This window comes from Leptonychotes weddellii, chromosome 15 (genome assembly GCF_054177405.1).
Source record: "Leptonychotes weddellii isolate Sample4059 chromosome 15, ASM5417740v2, whole genome shotgun sequence".
In the NCBI taxonomy this organism is placed as follows: domain Eukaryota; kingdom Metazoa; phylum Chordata; class Mammalia; order Carnivora; family Phocidae; genus Leptonychotes; species Leptonychotes weddellii.
The window spans coordinates 13,210,863-13,231,747 of record NC_138383.1 but is presented as its reverse complement, the minus strand read 5'-3'; the positions used below and the strand labels follow the sequence as shown (position 1 = coordinate 13,231,747).

Sequence of the window (20,885 nt, the reverse complement as noted above, 5' to 3'; positions counted from 1 at the left end):
AACATACAATTGACCATCTTAACCATTTTAAAGTGTACAGTTCAGTGGCATGAAGTACATTCACATTGTTGTGCCCTCATCACTAACGTCTGTCCCTTGTGCCCCAGAAGCTCCGCACCTGCTGAACAGTAACTCCTCGTTTCTTCCCTCCCTCCAGACCCCGGCAACCATAGTTCCACTCAGTCTTTTTGATTTTGAATACTCCGAGTGTCATATAAGTGGAATCAGACAGTATTTGTCTTTTTGTGACTGGCTTATTTTACTTAGCATAATCAGAATTAGTCAGAATTTCCTTTTCTTTTAAGGCCGAATAATAATTCCATTGTGTGTATATACTCCATTTTCCTTATCCATTCCTCCAGCAGTGGACACTTGGGTGGCTTCCACGTTTTAGTTTTGCTGAATAATGCTGCTATGAACATGGGTGTATAGATATCTCTTTGAGATCTTGTTTTCAGTTCTTTTGGGTATATACCCCAAAGTGGGACTGTTGGATCTGATGGTAATTCTGTTTTTAATTTTTCGAGGAACGGCCGTACTATTTTCCACAGAGGCTGTACCATTTCACCTTCCTGCTAGCAGAGCACAAGAGTTCTAATTTCTCCATATCCTTGCCAACACCTGTTTTCTGGGTTTGTTGTTTTGGTTTGGTTTTAGAGTTTTTTTTGGTAGTTCAAAGCTGGTTTCATTTCTCTTTTAATAGGGTTTTTCTCCCCTCTGTTTAAATAAGAATGCTTAAAAAAGTGGCAGCATCTCTTTCTATTGCAAAAAAATAGAAACAAAAACAAAAAAGCAAAACAAGGGGAAGAACACTCTAAGGGTCCAAAATACTATTTGTTTTCTAGTTTCATAAACTTTTTATCTTATTAGAAAGAAATACATGGACAATGTTTTTTTTGGTTTTGTTTGTTTTTTTAAAGATTTTATTTATTTATTTGACAGAGAGACATAGTGAGAGAGAGAACACAAGCAGGGGGAGTGGGAGAGGGAGAAGCAGGCCTCCTGTGGAGCAGGGAGCCCGATGCCTGGCTCGATCCCAGGACCCTGAGATCATGACCTGAGCTGAAGGCAGACGCTCAATGACTGAGCCACCCAGGCAGACAATTTTAAAAAAACACAGGAAACCCAAAGAAAAAAATTATTTTTTTTATCATACTAGTGGGAAGGGATTAACGATTTTGTTATATATCTTGGTTTTGTTCTTTTTTTAAATTTCTGCGAGTATATATACACCACACGTGTGCATGCTCACTCTTTTGGTTTTGACTTAATGAATCATGTATTTGATTTTTTTTTTTTCTTTCTTTCCCATGGCAGTATGTTAGTTATGGGACTTTCTTTTTTAAGAGAAGCTGGTGCTGAGTCTTGAGGATATGACACACTTAAGCTTAGTATTAATATATGAAGTGGAGTAAGAGTGACTCATTATGGTTGCTATGCTTTTAAGAGGGTGGTGCTGTGACTGCCTGAGTTACATGCGCTGTAAGTCAGTTAGTATAACTTTAGCAAAGAAAAATGGTACTTCTATATTACTCCGATGCCTAACAATCGTGACATTCAGTTTTTTTTTTAAATTTTTTTTTAAAGATTTTATTTATTTGACAGAGAGCACAAGCAGGGGGAGCAGTAGAGGGAGAGGGAGAAGCAGGCTCCCTGCTGAGCAAGGAGCCCGATGAGGGACTCGATCCCAGGACTCTGGGATCATGACCTGAGCCGAAGGCAGCTGCTTAACCAGCTGAGCCACCCAGGCGCCCCGTGACATTCAGTTTCAACTGGTTCGAGCACTTGTTTAGGGTGGCTTCATTACTGTTCAGGAAAAGTTGTATCTTAGCCTGGAGTCTTCTGTTTAGTGTACTGGGCTGTTTTTAGAAACCTGGCTAAAGGGGCGCCTGGGTGGCTCAGTCATTAAGCATCTGCCTTCAGGTCAGGTCATGGTCCCAGGGTGCTGGGATTGAGCCCCACACTGGCTCCCTGCTCAGCGGGAAGCCTGCTTCTCTCTCTCCCAGTCCCCCTGCTTGTGTTCCCTCTCTTGCTGTGTCTCTCTCTGTCAGATAAAATCTTAAAAAAAAAAAAAAAGCCTGGCTAAATACTTTCTTTATTTTATAAAAGGAACACTACTACAAATTAGAAGGGTAGGTTGTATATTGTAAGCCAAAAATTTCAAATGCAAATGTTCTTTGGGCTTAAATAATTTTACTGAGTTGGAGATCATACTCTGGGGAACCGTTTAAAAAATATGACACTTTAAACATTTAGCAGTGTTGACATTAAATTTAGGACTCAAATGGTGTGATAAGAAAAGGAAAGTATAGTGGAGTCTATCTTTAAGCATCTATTTTGTGTTACATTTTCTCATTGGACATTGTGCTTTACTTTCTGTAAGAAGTAGGATAACACTAGCTATTGTAACAAATTACAAGTTTGTTTCTTGCCTGTGGAACAGTCCTGTTTGGGTATTCCTGGTGGGTGGGTGACCATGCCCATGTGTTGACGCAGGGGCCCAAGTTCCTTCCATCTTGTGGCTCAGCAAACTTTCTTAAAAGGCCAGATAGTAAATATTTTATGCTTGTGGGTCATATAATTTCTCTTGCAATCACTGAACTCTTTATTGTAGCAGGAAAGCAGCCACAGACAATGTGTAAATAAATGGGTGTGGCCCATTTATAGAAACAGGCCTCGGGCTCAATTTCTTGACCCCTGCCTAGGGTATTAGAGTTCTTTGCATCCAGCCGGCAGAAGGAGAGTGAGAAAGCAAAAGAAGGCCTGCCTTCTGATAATGCCTGGACCTGGAAGTGACACACATCACTTCTACTCACATTCCATTGTGAGCTAGTCACATGGGTCCTCCAAAATGTCAGGTGTCCTAGGGAATCTGGGACTTGGCTGGGCAACTTCTTCCCAGCAACAGCTATACACTGTAGAAAGGGGTGTCCAACGTCTGAGGCACAGCTCGCCTTCTCTGCCTCACTTTCATAGTACTTATAAGAGCCCTAGTTATATGTATATCGCCTATCTCCTCCAGTCCACCACAGGCTTCATGAATGCACAGGCCATGTCCATCGTGTTCATCGTTGTGTCCTCAGCACATGGCACATAATGGGCACATGATAAGTACTTATTGGATGAATAGGTGGGTAGATGGATGGATGATGAATGAGTGAATGAATGAATGAGGCTTTATCGGGAAATGTAGGTGGAGAGGCAGTATTGACCCTGTCATCTCCTAATGAAGTTGCTTTTTAAAAGAAATCCCTGATACTTAAGGAAAAAATTTAGTTGGGTTGATGAAAGGGGTGGTCTTTTGAGAAGACAAAAAGTAATTACCAAAAAGTACAGATTATGGAGAGGTTTTTCTTTTCCCACTGCAGTGGAAAAGCCAAGATGGTCCATCTTTGACAGGATTCGGAAGTTGATTACTACTTAGAAATCTCTGGCAGCAAGTCTGCTCTTCTCTTACCTGCACTCCTACAGCGCTGGCCTCCTGAATTCAAAGGGAGAAAAGATTGCTGGCATCTGCCAAGTAGAGCATTAGAGAAATGGGGATAGTGGCAAGTTCTAGATTTCTGCTCTCTAGATTTACGGCTTTAAGAGTGATGCAGGAGATGGGCCTTGGTTTCTTTATAAAACAGATCTGTGAACCTGTTCCTAGGGTCGGAAAAGCCCCTTTTTGAAAATAGGCTTGATTTAGGGAATTAGCCGTTTTGAATTATTTTCTGTGGAGGATGTAATGGTGCAGTTCTTGAGGGCAGGCATGGAAACTTTAAAAAAAAAATCACAGACATGGGTTATAAAACCTGCCTGTGATAAAGATCTCTAGTATAGAGGCCCAGCATTGACAGTGATCCTGTGTACCTCGTGCCCTCAGTAGACTCTCTGGGAGCCCCATGAACCAGACAGGCAGGAGGGTTAGTACTCCAGGACTATTTTAGGAGACTGTGTGTCTTTAAACTTCGGAGCCATGTAAGTTCTCAGTGATGGGTCCAGGACTGAGAGTCTGAGTCCTAAATTGGCTCCATAAACAATTCAGAAAGCATTGCAGTTTTTCTTCAGTGAGACTTCACATGAAGATGAAAGGGAGGAGAAAAGTAAAGCTCTTTTGTACTTTATCCAGGTGATTTTACTGTTCCATCCACACTGTGGACATTTGTATTTAAAAATGACCCTGTTACAGGGGCACCTGGGTAGCTCAGTAGGTTAAGTGCCTGCCTTTGGCTCAGGTCATGATCCCGGGGTCCTGGGATCGAGCCTCGGATCAGGCTTCCTGCTCAGCGGGGCGTCTGCTTCTCCCTCTCCTTCTGACCTCCCTGCCCGTGCTCTCGCTCACTTTCTCTGTCTCTCTCAAATGAATAAACAAAGTATTTAAAAAACAAAATGACACTTCTGCAGTGGTGAGTATATGGGTTGGAGAGTCACAAAGACTGTTAGCAGCCAAGTACTAGCTGTTCTCAAAAACTGATATGTGGCTGATTAGGCCTCATGACCCTCCACCATCTCTCACTCGACCCTACCAGTCAGCAGCTCTCTCGTCTGGGACAGAAGCAGTCAAAACCTCTGGAAGGCCGAAGAGTTGTCACCAAGTCCACAGAACAGCTCTTAGAACCTCCTCCAAAGCCTGCTTGTTCTTAATGTTTGGGAATTCATACATTATGATTTCATACATTCATGCTGCTGATGAGAAGCAGCAAATAGGAGAAGCGTGGCTACACAGACACCAAGTGACAAGTCGAACTCGTGAGAGCCCAGGGGGAGATCAAAATGCTAGGAGACACTAATTTGACTGAAAGCTTGGCAGTCTGGGTATGTTAGCTCAAGGCAGAGCTTCATGTGTGCTGCAGAGTCCCAGAGGCTTCATTTTGAGCAACAACCCCTGTGTGGTAACCTGGGGGTTTTATTTTGGATGACTAGCTAGATACCCTGAGCTGGGGACCCTGGGAAAGAGTGGGTTTGGGCATCAGGAGAATTGCATTTGGGATGTTTGTTTTTGCTGAGCATTCTTAACAAGTTGGATGCTTCTTCTCTAAGAATGTACTTGTCACAGGAAGCCTGGGTGGTTCAGTTGGTTAAGTGTCTGCCTTCGGCTCAGGTCATGATCCCAGGGTCCTGGGATCGAGCCCCGCATCAGGCTCCCTGCTCCGCGGGAAGCTTGCCTCCCCCTCTGCCTGCCGCTCCCCCTGCTTGTGCACTCGCTCTCTCTGACAAATAAATAAATAAAATCTTAAAAAAGAATGTACTTGTCACTTGACTAGGAGTGTACTTAATTCAGTGCCATTCCTGTACACTGATGTTTCCACATGTCTGTAATGATAAGCTTCCTGAAGATTTCATAAGGTTCTTAGATGTATGTTTGAGTGTATGACTCACGCAGTTTTAAATTATATTCATGGGTAAATTCTTTATCTCAGACTTACAAACCACCCCGTAGAACACAACAGTAGAATGTTGGTTTCTGGAGTGATGATCTCTTTTTTTTTTTTTTTTTAATTTTTTCTAAAATTATTTTAATGCAAACATAAAAAAAATCTGTCTCTTTTTAAAAGATATGGCCCATGGGGCACCTGGGTGGCTCAGTCGGTTAAGCATCTGCCTTCGGCTCAGGTCATGATCCCAGGACCCTGGGCTTGAGCCCCGCATCAGGCTCCTTTCTCGGTGGGGAGACTGCTTTTCCTTCTCCCTCTGCCATTCCCTCTCCTCCACCCCGCTTGTGCTCTCTGGCTCTCTCTATCTCTCCGTTAAATAAATAAATAAAATCTTAAAAAAAAAAAAAGATATGGCACAAGAAGGTCAACTAAAATTACATTTCCACCACTGCAAGACTAATAGAAATGAATTTTAGAGAACCTTTTTTCCTTAGGTTATATCACATTTAGATTTTTAGTAAGAGGGATGGATTTTTTATTTATTTTTTTAAAGATTTTTATTTATTTATTTGACAGACAGCGAGAGAGGCAACACAAGCAGGGGGAGTGGGAGAGGGTGAAGCAGTCTTCCCCCCGAGCAGGGAGCCCGATACGGGACTCGATCCCAGGACCCTAGGATCATGACCTGAGCTGAAGGCAGACACTTAACGACTGAGCTACCCAGCCGCCCCAGGGATAGATTTTTTAAATCATTGCAGTCCCTAAATACAGGCTTTGGTTTTGACATGTAAAAATGATTTTGTGAGGAAAACATTATAAATTTTGAGAAGAAATTCAAACTTGTAAATTTAATCTCAATTTCATGCAATTCTTTCTTTTAAGAAATTAGAGTGTGCAGATCTTAAGGAGAGAACAGCCCCATTACAGCCAAAAGAGACTTGGGTTGCTTTTTTGTTGGTGTCTTATAACCCCCAATACAATAAGAAATAAAACATTTCTTTCTACATTATACTGAACTGAAAATATACTGCTCCCATAATGGGTCATTTGAGTTTTTATGGATGGCTTTTATAAATATGGCTATTTCCTAATGTCCTTTGTTGCTTGAGAAATACCAGGTGAGATGTTTCAGTGTTCAGTTTATTGTAGAAAATGTCTAGTATATACAAGAGAATAGTATAATGAAACCCCATGTACCCAAGGCCCAGCCTCAGCTTCAACAATTACCAACATTTTGCCAATCTTACTTTTCCTACTATTTGCCAGTACATTCTAAAACTGTTCTTTGGTCACCTGAATTGGGTAGATGCTGCCCTGAAGGATGGAAAAGCTGAGATAAAGGCCATTTTGCAGAGTCTGTGGCTTTAGCTGTGACCCCACTGCTTCTAGTGATGTGGACATGAAGGTGACCTTGGAGCAGTCAGTTGGAGGATGTGGATGGTATTGATGCTGGTGCTCCTCTCCCCAATGGACTTTTTTTCCTTCTTGATGGTTTCTTTGAGTAGTGTTTATTTTGAATGTTGACTGTTGGCTTAAGGCTGTCATTCATAGTATGAAGTCATACAGATGTCTGTAGGTTTTTTTGTCTTTTCTGGGTAAAACCAAATTTGTATCTAAAGTTCTGTAAATTTAAGTAGACTGTTCCTGCCGTAGTCTCTAAGTCCATGATCTGTGAGATCATGTTTTAACTGATGATCCAGTTCTAAACCATTAATCCATCAAAAAGGGTCGAAACCTGCAAAGAGAAAAATCTTGCTTATGCTTTAGTTTGGGGGACAAAAGAAAAGTCCCCAAGTTTTTTTATGGGCTTCAGAGAGGATTTTCAGCAGGAGGGGCCTCGGGCCCTGGCTCTGTCCTTATGTTTAGGATTTGTTCCTTCCCTGATAGGCTAGATGAAGGAATGATGCCCGGGAGCTGAGTGACAGGCAGCCTCAAATGCCAGCACAGCCATGTGACAGCACGATGTCGGCCCCACAACACTGAAGACAGATAGAGAAAGCCCCATCGCTTCCTCAGGCCAGAGGGCTGGCGCATTGCTCTGGTCAGCACAGTGTCAAGCTGACCAAGAGAGAGCATTGGTCTTGACCTCCTGGCTGGCACTGTAACTGAAAGTGAACACAGTGGTAGTTCTTCCAGACTTTATTATTTTGCAAAAGGTTAATTGCAGCTTTTAATCTTTCCAAGTATTAAATGAGTCCCTTTATAGATTGTGGTTTATACTTTCAGCCAGACATGGCTTCTAAGTCCAGTGGAGAATTGAAGAGAAACCCCTGACCTTTTATAGACAGGATCACAGGACCAGTCTGTGGGCCAGGCAGCTGCAGGCCAGCTGACTGTGGTCATTGTCCCCCAGTGCATGCACTGTCTCCATTTTAACAGCTCCAGCCTCTGAAAGAAACAAGGCTTGTCTGAGCTGCTTTAGTGTGGGTTGAGAGCATCTCTGAGTTTTTAGTTGAGCTGTTGAAATGGAATGAGTTGCGAACTATATACTATATCTCTTTATCCCCACTCCTATGTCCCATAACAAAATAAAATTGGAGGAACATCTTACTTGGTAAGAAATGGAGGGTTAAGAACTAGAACAGTTGAGCAGTGGATAGCTGGGCACTATATGGGAAACTGTGGGGGGAAGGCCTTGAAGTTGCTGCATGCTCTCAAGATCTGATACTTGACTGCTTAGGTCTGGAAATTCCATTTGCAGCTGAATCCAGGGCGTTGATCAAGCTGCGGGGAAAAAGTTGGCTGATTGATGGTATCAAAAGGCAGTGGGGTTTGCATTGGGAGATCACTTTCTGCAAGGGTAGCCTGCATGGTTTGGGGTCAGTAGGGTGCATTAGGGGACAGAAGCAGGAGAATCATGCCTGGTGGTTACCTCTTGGCCCGAGCCTCCCAATGGCCATCAGCATCCTGGATGCCTGACTGATGCAGGTCAAGTAGCAGCCCCTGTGAGTCTCTCAGGGTTTCCTATCAAAGCTTGTAATGTTCTGGAAGGAGCCCTGCATGGGAGTCAAGAAACCTGAGCACCAGTCACAACACCTACCTCTCTCTGTTACAGAGAAGTGGCTAATTCAGTTTCTGTCCTGAAAAGCTTGAACATCTTTTACTCCTAAGATTCTTCCTGAGGTTACTTATTCTCTTGTTCTGTGCTATTTAGTCCAATTATAACTTGGTTTTCTCCTTGGGAACAGTGACCAAGCCTTCTACTTCAAAGTAACCTCTGCCAGTCTCTGCACTTAATAGAATCTCAGCTCCTTCTGTGCTTCTCTCTGCTTATGCAGGTAGAGCAATATTTACAGGCCATGAAGGGCACACCAGCTTGTCCTGCTCACTTGTGCTTTACATACAGATTTCATGTAATCCTCATGGGTGCCATCTGAATTAGGCTACATTCATGTATTCAGTCAGTGAACATTTGTTAAAACTCTGATTGTCTTGTGTTTGTACTCAAGTAGACCAGGCAGTTAACAGATACAGTGATAGGAGGAAGGTAATAGAGAACAGAGCCTAGGTGATCAGAGAGGCTCCCAGGGAGAAGTGTCATCTTTGCCATGACATGGGGGATGACTAGCCAGACCGAAGGTGGGCCATGCCATGGAGGGGAGGTAGGAGCCTGGGCCTCGACGTCAGGTAGACTTGGCTTAAGTCCTGGATTTGCCACTCTCTGGGCCACTTTTTTTTTTTTTTTTTAAACCCCTCTTTAGGCAAATCACTTAACCTCTCTCACTGTTTTGCTCACTTAGAAAATTTTAGGTAATTGGCAGAAGTAGCTAATGCACCTGAAGTGCCTGGATCATAATATGAGCTCAGATGTCAGCTATTATTACAAATATTAATGTCTTAAAAATCTTACGGATAAGATTTATTCCTTTTACTATATATGCAAATTGTACCTCAGTAAAGTACTGTTAGCATGGAGAAATTCATCACGGCTGGAGCAGAGGGTAAGGTGGGGACGGGGGAGGCATGAAGCTGGGAAATAAGCCGTGTTAGACCTTCTCACTGGCAAGAAGACCAAGGGTCTAAGGATAAGCATCATCCAACTTGGCAGTTAGCAAGTGGCGAAGCCAGGATTGGAACACAGGTGTGTCAGACTCAGCAGTTCTGCTGATGTTTGTGGGTGGGTTGCAGTGTTTTGACCAGCAGTCTGTCATGTATGGTTAAGGGTCGGGCTTCACTAAAGCCAACAAATGATTGTCCACAATAGACATGCAGTTGCAATCCTGATTCGTGGGTTATATCTATTTGTTGGCGGCCATGGGCTTTAGCCTCTGGTAGCTCCTGAACACAAAGAAATGGTTGAGTAGGAAGCAGGCAATGTGAAGATAAAAGGAAGGAGAAGCCACAGGGCCCTTTGTGTTGGAATGCAGCCACTGGTGATTCTGAGAGGAGCATGGGGAGGAGGAGGCTCAAGCCAGCCTTGAACCAGAATAAGGGAGCTTGGAGCCCCCTGGACCTTTCCTGAGGAAAGGCATCTCCTAGATTCTCTTCCTAGGCCTACCCCTGCCTCTCACCAGTGTCCTCTCGCGGGGCAGGTGTGGCGTTTTGTTCCCGAACTGTGTAGGACTTGAAACACTCTTTTCTCCTCCACATGCCTCTAAATCAGGTTGTTCAGTTTGGCAAGTGGTAGAGGGTAACCTGCTTGTTATCTGCCAGAGCAGTCAGCAAAAGAAGACCACATATCATCTTGGAACTGTGGCCATGTTGGGGGGGTCACAGGCTGCAGCCCAGCAAAAACTCCAGAGGGCTGGCTCTCTGGCTTGGGTAGGAGCTCAGGCTGCTGGGTTGAGAGCAAATCCCTGAATCACTGGAAGTGGTTGCTCTTGTTAACCAGATACAGGGAGTTTACCAGGAATAGTAACCGGCCAGCAGTTTGTTAGACTAGTACAGAGCAATGGCTCTTCACCAGGTGATCCTGTAAACAGATGAGCTGAAGCAGTCAGTGCTTGTGTCCTAACACGTGTGCCTGTGTATCCTGTCTTCTTTTCTATAAAAAACAGAGGAATAAGCTAAAAGCTTAATGTGAGTTTGTTTGCAAATTGAGCATCTTTTAATGACCTTATAGAACTGTAAGAGTTTTCAAAAACTTTAACCTTTTACTTAGATTACTTTATTCTTATTCTTTAGTTTTTAAGATTGTATGTTACCTTTTTTTTTTTAAGTATATATATATATTTTAGTAATCTCTACACCCAACATGGGGCTTGAACTCACGACCCTGAGATCAAGAGTTGCATGCTCTTCTGACAAAGCCAGCCAAGCACCCCACCTGTTAGCTTTTTAAAGTGGTTTTGAATTTCTAAGATTGAATGTTGCATCTGGAGATTACTTAGATTATCTTCTCTCGTGTAATTTGGTAAAGCATCTAGTAAAACACAGCATAAAACTGCATGTGTTGGAAGTATCAGCAAGAAGGACGCCTGGCTGGCTCAGTTGGTAGACCCTATGACTGTTGATCTCGGGGTCAAGAGTTCGAGCCCCATGTTGGGCATAGAGATTACTTAATATAAAATAAAATTTAGAATCCTGGAAGTGTCGACAAGAGAAGAGAGGAGGATTTTGATCATTCTGCGTGAGCCAGGTGTCTAGGTTTGAAAAGCCAGAACCTGTGAATTGGATGTGTGCTAATACAGTAGCCACTGGCCACATAGGGCCGTTGAGCCCTCGAAATGGAGCTAGTTCAAACTGAGATGTGCTCTAAGTGTGAAATATATGCTGGATTTTGAGGAATTAGTACAAAACAAGGAATGTAAAATATAATTAATAATTGTTAATGTTATATGTTGAAATGATAATATTTGGATATACAGTTGACCACTGAACAATGTGGGGGTTAGGGGCATTGACCCCCTGTGCAGTTGAAAATCCCCGTATAACTTTTGACCCTCCCCCAGAACTTAACTACTAATAGCCTGTTTTTGACTGGGAAGCCTTACCAATCACAGTCGATTAACACATATTTGGACAATATATATATTGTATACCATTTCTTAAAATAAGCTAATGAAAATATTAAGAAAATCATAAGGAAGAGAAAGTACATTTATAGTAGTATACTGTATTAATTGAAAAAAAATCTGTGTTTAAGTGAACCTGCACAATTCAAACCCATGTTGTTCAAGGGTCGACTGTATTGAATTAAATAAAATACATGTTAAAATTAATTTCACCTGCTTTTTTCTTTTTTTATTGTGGCTACTAGACAATTTAAAATTATGTATTTCATGATGCATATTTATGGTTTATATTATATTTCCATTGGACAGTGCTTCCTTGGACAATTCTGCATTTTCTGACTTACTGGGAAAGGCAAAACGAAAGCAGTTGGAGAGAAACAACCTTTTATTCCCAAATGCCTCTTATTCATAAATCAGTTAACCTGTGCAGTCTCAGGAGTTTCAAAAGGGGAAAATCTTTACAGCTCACATTACTCTCTTTCTCAGAGACTGTCCTATTATTTGAGAATAACTTCATAATATGCTTATCTTTTTTTTCTTTCAGCCTTTCTAGTCTGGTGATGATGACAACTATAATGCAGGGTATTTTGTCCAAAATTCCAGTATCATGTTAATTCTATTGACTTTTTTACATGTCCGCTATAATTTTACATAGCTAGAAACAAATGAAAAATCTTTTATATGGAGATATTATTGTAGAAATGTTTGACTTATATCACATTATGATTATCATAACTCAAGAATCAGTAATAAAAGGTTTAACATCTCAGCTAAGATGTAATTATGGACCCCACAGAGGGTATCACACATGCCATGTATCCTCAAATAGTCTGTTCTAGGCAGGAGATGTACACTCAGAGTGAAATAATTCAAGAAGAGCAATCCCTAGTGGGGACTGTATAGCTAAATGGCTCATAAATGACACTAATAGAAGTTGCTATTTTAATCTCATTGTCATTCCCTGGCCCTAAGAAATTCTTAAGCACCAGCCCTTCCATCCCTCCCTCCACAGATTCTTCTTGGTTTTAGTAGCTCTGCAAGTAAATACAACCTGGCCTTTGAGCATGGCTCCGAAGCAGCCCAGAAAAATCAGATCTGCTTCAAATTCTTTATTAATCTAGTTGCCTTAAAACTTTAGGCCTAGTAAACCTATTTAGGTAAGAAAGTATTTTCTGCAACCAAATTGGATAAAAAGAAAACTGTGGATTATATGCCAGGAGATCTTTAGCAAAAATGTTGTTTGAAACATTTTAGACAAACATTGTTTAAAAAGACAAATATATTTATAGAAAATGCATATTTTTTATAGTGTACATGGAACATTCGCCAGATACACCATATTCTGGGCCATAAAAACTTAATGAATTTAAAAGAACTGAAATTATAAAAAGCATGTTTTCTGACCATCATGAAATTAAACTAAAAATCAGTAACAGAGATATCTGGAAAATTCCCACACATTTGGAAATTAAACAACATACTTCTCATTAGCCTGTGAGTCCAAAGATAATCACAGGGAGAAGTAGAGAATATTTTAATCAAATGAAATTGAAAATACAACATATCACAAATTGCAGCTGATGCAGTGTTTAGAGGGAAATTAATAACATTAAGTGCTTGCTTTAGAAGTACAAATTACCAATATTAGGACTAAAAGAATATTGCTAGACTCCACAGACTTAAAAAGCATAATAGAGAAATATTACAAACAACATTATGCCCAGAAGTTGGTACACTTAAATGAAATAGACAAATTCTTTATAAGACAGAAACTACCAAAGCTCATTCAAGAAGAAATAGATAGCCTAATTTCCAGTAGAAATTAAAGAAATTGAATTCATAGTTAAAAACCTTTCTACAAAGAAAACTGCAGGCCCAGATGGCTTCCTTGGCAAATTTACTAAACCTTTAAGGAAGAAATATTTTACACAAACTCTTCCAGAAAATAGAAGGAACACTTCCCAACTCATTTTATGAGCCTAGCTAATATTGAAAGATATTGCAAGAAAACTATAGGCCAATTTACCTTATGAACTTAGGGTGACAAATGAACAAAGTATTAGCAAGCCAAATTCTATAATGTATAAAAAGGATAATAATAGTACTGTGCTGTTAAACTGGCTCTCTGGATCAAGAGGAAGTCCTCTTTGTACTGTTCACTGATTTCCATTGTATAAAAACTCCCACAAACAAAACAAAACAAAACCCTCCCACCATGGCCAATTGTGAGCTACCAGTGTGAGGTCACTGACAGTGGAGTCAGGAAGAGATGTGTAGAATTAGCTCTCGTGAGCTGGTGTAACCCAACTTCAGCACATCATGACCAATACATAATCTTCCCAAGAATGCAAGACTGGTTGAACATTCAAAAATCCATGAATGTACTTCACCATAATAACAGACTAAGAAAAAAGACAAAAAACTATGAACCAAAGAATGTCCTTAGTTCTATACTTAGCAAAATAAACCTACCCAAACTGGTGCTCTGACTGTACAGTCCCCTTCAGGCCCCACAGTCTCTTTGTTGCTTGTCCCCCTTTTCATTTCATTGCTCTGATCATTGCAACATCTAGATTACACCCTCTTCCTGTGGCCACTCGCTTGCTCATTTAACATTTTTAATAGATGCAGCAATGCAATTAGGAGGTGGGAGAGCTACTCCTAACTCACGCAAAAAAAAAAACCTACTAAAATATATAAAACTATATAATTGTCTCATAAATTTCACACACACACACACCCATGGTGAAGTATGTTTGTCTGTTTTTGCTTACATTCAGGGTACTCTTTGTGACGACCTTTTAATGGTTACTCCAACAGGGTTGTCACATGGTAAAATGAAGACCTAATTCTCTACTGATGTGGGAGCATCCTTGAGTCAAAATCTTGTCATTTTTAATTAATTAATTAATTTTTTTAAAGATTTTATTTATTTATTTGAGAGAGAACACATGAGAGGGGGAAGGGTCAGAGGGAGAAGCAGACTCCCTGCCAAGCAGGGAGCCCGATGCGGGACTCGATCCAGGGACTCCAGGATCATGACCTGAGCCGAAGGCAGTCGCTTAACCAACTGAGCCACCCAGGCGCCCCAATCCTGTCATTTTTTAAATCTTTGTATCGACTCCTGACACATTACTTGGCACATAGACTCAGTGCATGTTTTGGTGAATGGATAAATAAATAGAATTCTAAGGATTCCTCATTTGCAGAGGCTCTCAGGTCAAGACTTAAGTGTGAGACTCAAGTACTCACTGTGGAAATGGCCATTCTTTGAAAAGAATGACATTCCCAATTGCATTGTGATTTTTAGTACTTCTCTGCTCAATTCAAAAACATTTATAAAATGAGGGGAGTAGAGGGGCGCCTGGGTGGCCCCTCAGTTGGGTAAGCGTTTGACTCTTGATTTCTGCTCAGGTCATGATCTCAGGGTCGTGGGATTGAGCCCTGCATTGGTCTCCTCATTCAGTGGGGAGTCTGCCTGAGATTCTCCCTCTCCCTCTCCTTCTGCCCCCCACCCACCATGTGCACATGCTCTCTCTCTCTCTCTCAAATAAATAAATCTTAAAAAAAGAAGAAGAAGAATAAAATGAGGGGTATGGAAGAGAATCAATTAAAATTCCCTAGAGAACTTTTTTTAAAAAGATCTGGGCCACTGTATCATCTGAAAACGGACTGTGGGGCAGGTAGAGTATTAAATGATGAATATTGATCATCGCTATGAGAGTAGATTTACCATAATTTTATGGTGTGTTAGGCTTTTGTACACTGCCCATACCCTTTAATATGTGTGCTCTTTTTGAAGATTAATGTGTAAGTAAGTACCTTTATGTTGTTGGGGGGGCACCTGGAGCACAATTTTACTCATTTAAGTTACTATATATCTTTGGATTTTGACATACTGTTGATTATATCTATAATTCTTAATGCCTAATTTCTGATCATCTGCCTTACTGTGTGATTTAAGTGATCTAGAAATGGAGTGGGAGTGGTAGGTCTCAGTTCTGGAATGATAGCATGAGTTAGTATGATCTGTGAAATTCCAAAGATGGTTTGCAGGTGAGCTGAGAAGAGGATGAGTTTGGCTAATTTAAGAAGGCCAGACTGGGTAGGGATTATTCCCCCCTAGAGGAGGTTAGGCTGAAAGACTTGCTCTATTTACATGAATAAAACTTCTGAGTTTCCTGATTTGCTTGTTATCTTTAAAAAAAAAAAAGAACCTTTTATTTAGAGAAATGGACATTATCATTACTCTCCCAAATCCAGATTTTTAGTTATCAGAAACATAGCAGATTATAGCTCCACACTGATTATCCTTCAAGCTTCGCACCTGTCTTAGCAACTCCTAGTCACCAATGAATTGATACTTGCATCACAGTCAGGTTTGGTTTCAGTGTCCTGTGTACCTCAGATCTTCGTTTTTGTATCAAATAAGATTTGTGTTTATTCTAATTTTACTAATGGAAGTTTTTCTCCATCAGGGATGGATGAATGAGATTTACAACTATGATCCAGAAACTTACCATGCAACTTTGACACATTCAGTCTTTGTCCGACTTGAGGGTGGGACCTTAAGACTTTCAAAGCCCAATAAAAATATATCCAGGAGGGCAAGCTACAATGAAACAAAGCCAGAGGTTACCTACATCAGCCAGAAAATCTATGACCTTTCAGACAGCAAGGTGAGCCTGGCTAATTTAAGAAACTAAAATGAAAGAAAAGCATTTGGAATCTTGGTTGTTTTACTGCGTTTTTCCCCCTCAAAAGGGTGTGTGTGTAGAGTGTGCGTGTGTGTGTGTGTGTGTATAATTTAGGGCACTACCTTTCATGCAAATCACCCAAGCATCTTTTTAAATGTAGATTCTATTTCAGCAGCTCTGAGTGGGACCTAAGAGTCTGCATTTTTATGAGCTCCCAAGTGATACTCTTGCTGCTGGTGGTCCATGGACCACACTTTGAGGAACAAAGGCATAACACACTCATCTGACTTTGAGAGTTAACTTTTAACTTTTCAGTCCAACAAAAAGCTAAGTGTAGTGGTGCTAGGGTAATAATGAATGAGGACTCTGTAAATGTGAAAATTATGGATATGCAAAATAATTCCATTTGATAAGTGTTATATACTGCTGTTGTTGAGAAATATGAATTGTTGGTTATTCCAAAAAGCTGTAGGTTTTCTGTTATAACTCATGTGAGTGATCTTTAAATTTACCTCAAATGACAGAACTATTTAAAATAGTTTTTGTAAAAATTTACTCTTGAGACTGATAAACTTGAGCTTCCCATCTAGATCTAGTTTGATAAATTCTTTTTTTTTTTTTCCAAATTTATGGTTGGTCCAAGGTCATGAAACTTAGTTGATGATAACCTGCTAAATAATTTTTGTGTCAGTGTTACCTGAAAATTACAGATACTTAATCATGGAACGCTACATCAAAAACTAATGATGTAATGTATGGTGATTGATATAACATAATAAAAAAAAAAAGAATTACAGATACTTGTAACTCTTGCAAAATTCTTAAACATCTACTTCTGGAATGAGTTTGAAGCATAACAAATCACTTCTGAAACTTAATCCCAGTTTCTATAGTCATGTTGTAGACAGGTAGTAATTATTTTACACTCATTGTTTTAGTCAAAAAGGCTATAAAGTTTGCATTTGTGTTCTGCATAATATTAATGAACAGGCCGGTTCTTAATTTTGTATGTCAGTCATCATTTCCCTTTCCTGTAGATTTATCTTGTACCCAAAAGTTTGGCTCGAAAACGAATCTGGAATAAAAAGTACCCCATTTGTATCGAGCTTGGTCGACAGGATGACTTTATGTCTAAGGCCCAGACTGATAAAGAGACTTCTGAAGAAAAGCCTTCAGCTGAGAGAGAGCTGGGAAGCGAGGACCCTAAGAAGCCATCCCATCCTCAGGAGGGAACACGATCTAGCCAGCGAGATCAGATACTCTATCTCTTTGGGAGAACTGGCCGAGACAAAGAGGAGTGGTTTAGGCGATTTATTCTGGCATCTAAACTGAAGTCGGAAATCAAGAAGCCACCTGGTGTCTCTGGAAGTAAACCAGGTAATGACATGTGTGCTGAATGCTTAAGTATTTTTAAAGGGTCCATAGGAGAATGGAGAGAGATTCCCAGGTAGGAAGGAAGGAAACCCACCCTGAACTGATGACCCTCCACCTAAGGAATGTTCTCAGGACTCACTTACCTTTTAGGCTGGTCATTGCAACCCTTTGCACCGGATCATTTAACCAGTGACGGAACAGCTTGCAAATGTATGATTTTTGCCTTTGTTGGTAACTTAGGATTATATTTATTTGTACATACTGTGACTCTGAGAGAAGAAACATCAGGAGAACCCTGGTTGTGATAAGGAGGCGGGTAAGTCAGGGCAGCGTATCAGGCTAGTGTCCTCAGGCTCCCAGCCCTGAACACGCTTCTCCAAGCCTCAGATCACCGTAGAAATGCAGAGTCTCTGGCCTCCAGACTCACATTTGTACTGATAAATGAGCCTCTGCTCATTTCCTGTCCTCCTTCCCCGTGTATCCAACTTGGGCCCTCACTGAACCTCTCAGTGTCCTCCAGACATCCTGGGCCCTGTCTTCGCTTTTTGCATATGCTCCTCCCTCTACCTGGAATATTCTTCCCCCACCTGCACCAGGAAAATGCCAACTATTTCTTCAAGAGGCAGCCGAGAGGACTCTACCTGTGAAGTTGGTACTGGGGCTTTCTTGGGAGAGGTAGTCACCTCCTCCTTTCTGCCCTGAAAGTCCTTCAGCCATGCTTCGGTTGCCATGGTTATTATAGAGAGATGTAATTTATGTGCCTAGGTGCCCAAATTCAAGGGCAGGGATTATGTCTCATTCTTCTTTTCATGTGGAATTGGCCCAGAGAAGGGCTTGATAAAAACCTTTGTTGAATAAAAGATGACAGGTCTGGAATTGCCGTGTGCTGTGGGCGAACGGTTAGCTTGCGGCCCACTTGCCATTTGTCTCTGGGGCTGTGGCAGTTCCATATTTGACCCTCAGTGATCACCAGGAAAAAAGAACAAGGTACTTACCACATGGACTTCATGGCTTTCAGTTCCTCTGAATTGTTTTAGAGAAGAAAAACCGTTCTAAAAAATGAGCTATTATTAGAATCGGAGGTATTTCTCAGGACAGGAAATAGCCTTATAAATATTTTTTTAAACAATCATTTGTTAGCATGTTAGCTGCTTGTCCACTTAGCCCAGGGCAGTCTGTTCGCTGTTGCGTTGACTTTGCAGTCATTTCCTTCCCGCATTAACAGCCGCCCCGCTTTGCTGCAGGGGTTTTGCCCTCATACAGCAGACACAACAGCCCCTCGGGGCACCTGACCCACAGCCGCAGCAGCAGCAAAGGCAGCGTGGAGGAGGTGATGTCGCAGCCGAAGCAGAAGGAGCTGGTGGGCAGCGTGCGGCAGAAGATGCTTCTGGACTACAGCGTGTACATGGCCAGGTGTGTCCCCCAAGAAAACCGAAGCCCCCAGAGGAGCCCGGTGCAGAGTGCGGAGAGCAGCCCCACGGCTGGGAAGAAGGTAAAGCTGGCTGCCCAGGCCGTGGCTTTTCTGCTTTTCTACTCAGACTCGTTTCTGCAAACGTAAGCACTTGGAGCGCTTCCTGTGTACCAGGCCCTGCCCTAGGCACTGGGGACACAGAAGTGAACTAGACAGATGCGGGCCTTGCCCTCAGGGAGCTTGTGCTCTCGGCAGGGAGGCAGCAAGAAACAAACAGCTGGTGGTGGCAAGAATTAAAAGAAAGCCAAGGATGGAAGTGGGGAGGGTGGAAAGTGGCCAGACTGCTATTTTAGAGTGGTGGTCAAGGAGGGCCTCCTTGCGGAGGTGACGTTTGGGCAGAGACCTGACCACAGTGAGGAAGTGAGCCATGGGATGAGTGTGGGAGGAGCCTCCCCAGTTCGGGGGACCAGCCCAGAAGCAGGGGTATGGTTGGAGTATTCAAGGAACCATGGTGAGGTCGGTGAGGTGACTGTGAGCAGGGCACAGAGAGGCAGGGCCTCATGGGATCAGTTCTGAGGAAGATGGGAAGCCCTGGGAGGGTGTTGAGCAGGGAGTCATGTTGATCTATTAAAGTTTAAAAGTGGCTGTCCGTGGAGAGTGGGCAGGAGGAGGAAGAGAGTGGGTGGGGGGCGCTTCCAGCTGTCGGGGATGGGGCTGTGATGAGGGATAGCAGCAGGTGCTGAGAACGGCTGTAGTTGGGATCTGTGTTTATAGGGGAGCGGCTGGATTTGCTGATGAATAAGGTGTGGGGTGTGAGAGAACCAGAGGGGCCAAAGATCACTCCTAACCTTTGACCTGAGCAACTGGGCAATCAGTAGGGAAGTTCTCAGAATCGTTAGTAGTAGAGGTCTGATTCCTCAGTTACCTTTGTATTCTCAGACTCGTTAGCGATGTCCAGTGCTTTTGAAGATTTGCCACGAGCATTCTTCCCACAGCATAACAAGCTGGCCATTGACTCAGGATCATCTGCAGTAAGATAACTAAGCTGCCATATGCCAGATTCTGTTGGGCACTGTAATAGAATTCCTCTGATCCCTTCAGCAGTCTTGCAGACGAGATGGTATTCTCTCCATTTTGTAGATGGAGAAACAGGTTCACGCGAGCTAAGTAGCTTCATTTCACAGTTGCTAAGTGGTGGCGTGTACAAACCAGATGACGCTCCCAGGCCCTCAGCTGCCACCACTGCTATGTTGGTGGCCGTTAGAAAGCTGTGCTGGCCCTCAGGCCTCCTGCCACTACCCCACTCATATCCTCAGCACGGCGCCCAGCCTGTGCACACACAGCCTGCTTTCCTCCCGCTCAGTAACTCACTGAAGTGTGTGACCTCTTACAGTGACCGTATCTGCTCTGAATGGGAAGCACTTGGTGCCTTCTCTGTGCTGTAAGCCAGTCATGAGTTTTGATTCATTCTCTTGGTCCTCTCCAGTGGGGAAGAGACCCCCGAACCCTCATGCGGCCGACCTTGTCAGGCCAAAAAAGACCCTGTGCTCTGCTGGCCCCTCACCCACTGCCTCCACCCTCTGACCTGAGTTACCAATTAAGAGTGGGAAGTAGGCCTTCCTCTAGGCTGGAGTTGGGCAATACAAAACTATTCTAGGCATGTCCTGTTTACCACCCGTGAATCCCCCTACCCCAAATTCCTTTTCTCCCTGGGTTGTCAACTGTCTGAACTCTCATCGGATTCAGGGAAATCAGGAGGAGCATTTGTATACTAATGGAAGAAAATTACCCCATGAAATGCTTGCTTTTTAAAAGAGTTCCTTAAATTAAAAATACAAAAACAAAACCATGTTTTAGAACATCGTGTCCTCAGTGTGTGTTGCATGTGCTTGTCGTGTTGTGTCATCGCTGGAGTCTCTGGAAGCCCCAGGAGGGGCTGGGAGGCCCCGATGGCCCATAACTGAGCCCCTTGACCCAGCATTCCCTGTCACCCGGGGGCTTCTCTAGTACAAACGTCCTTTCTGAGTACTTGGCATTTACCTCTTTAAGCACCGAAACATGTTTTTCCTCTTCTTTTTTTTTTTTTTTTTTT

The 20,885-nt window shown here is 42.4% G+C and overlaps 1 protein-coding gene across 1 annotated transcript in view; it reads left to right on the top strand.

Moving 5' to 3' along the window:
* Nucleotides 1-20,885, top strand: part of LOC102738999 (testis-expressed protein 2) — a 254,143-nt gene that overhangs the window by 4,521 nt on the left and 228,737 nt on the right. The window contains exons 3-5 of the mRNA XM_006737637.3: nt 15,790-15,990; nt 17,046-17,385; nt 18,627-18,874. Coding sequence (XP_006737700.3) covers nt 15,790-15,990; nt 17,046-17,385; nt 18,627-18,874 — 789 coding nt within the window. The remainder of the gene's footprint in view (nt 1-15,789; nt 15,991-17,045; nt 17,386-18,626; nt 18,875-20,885) is intronic.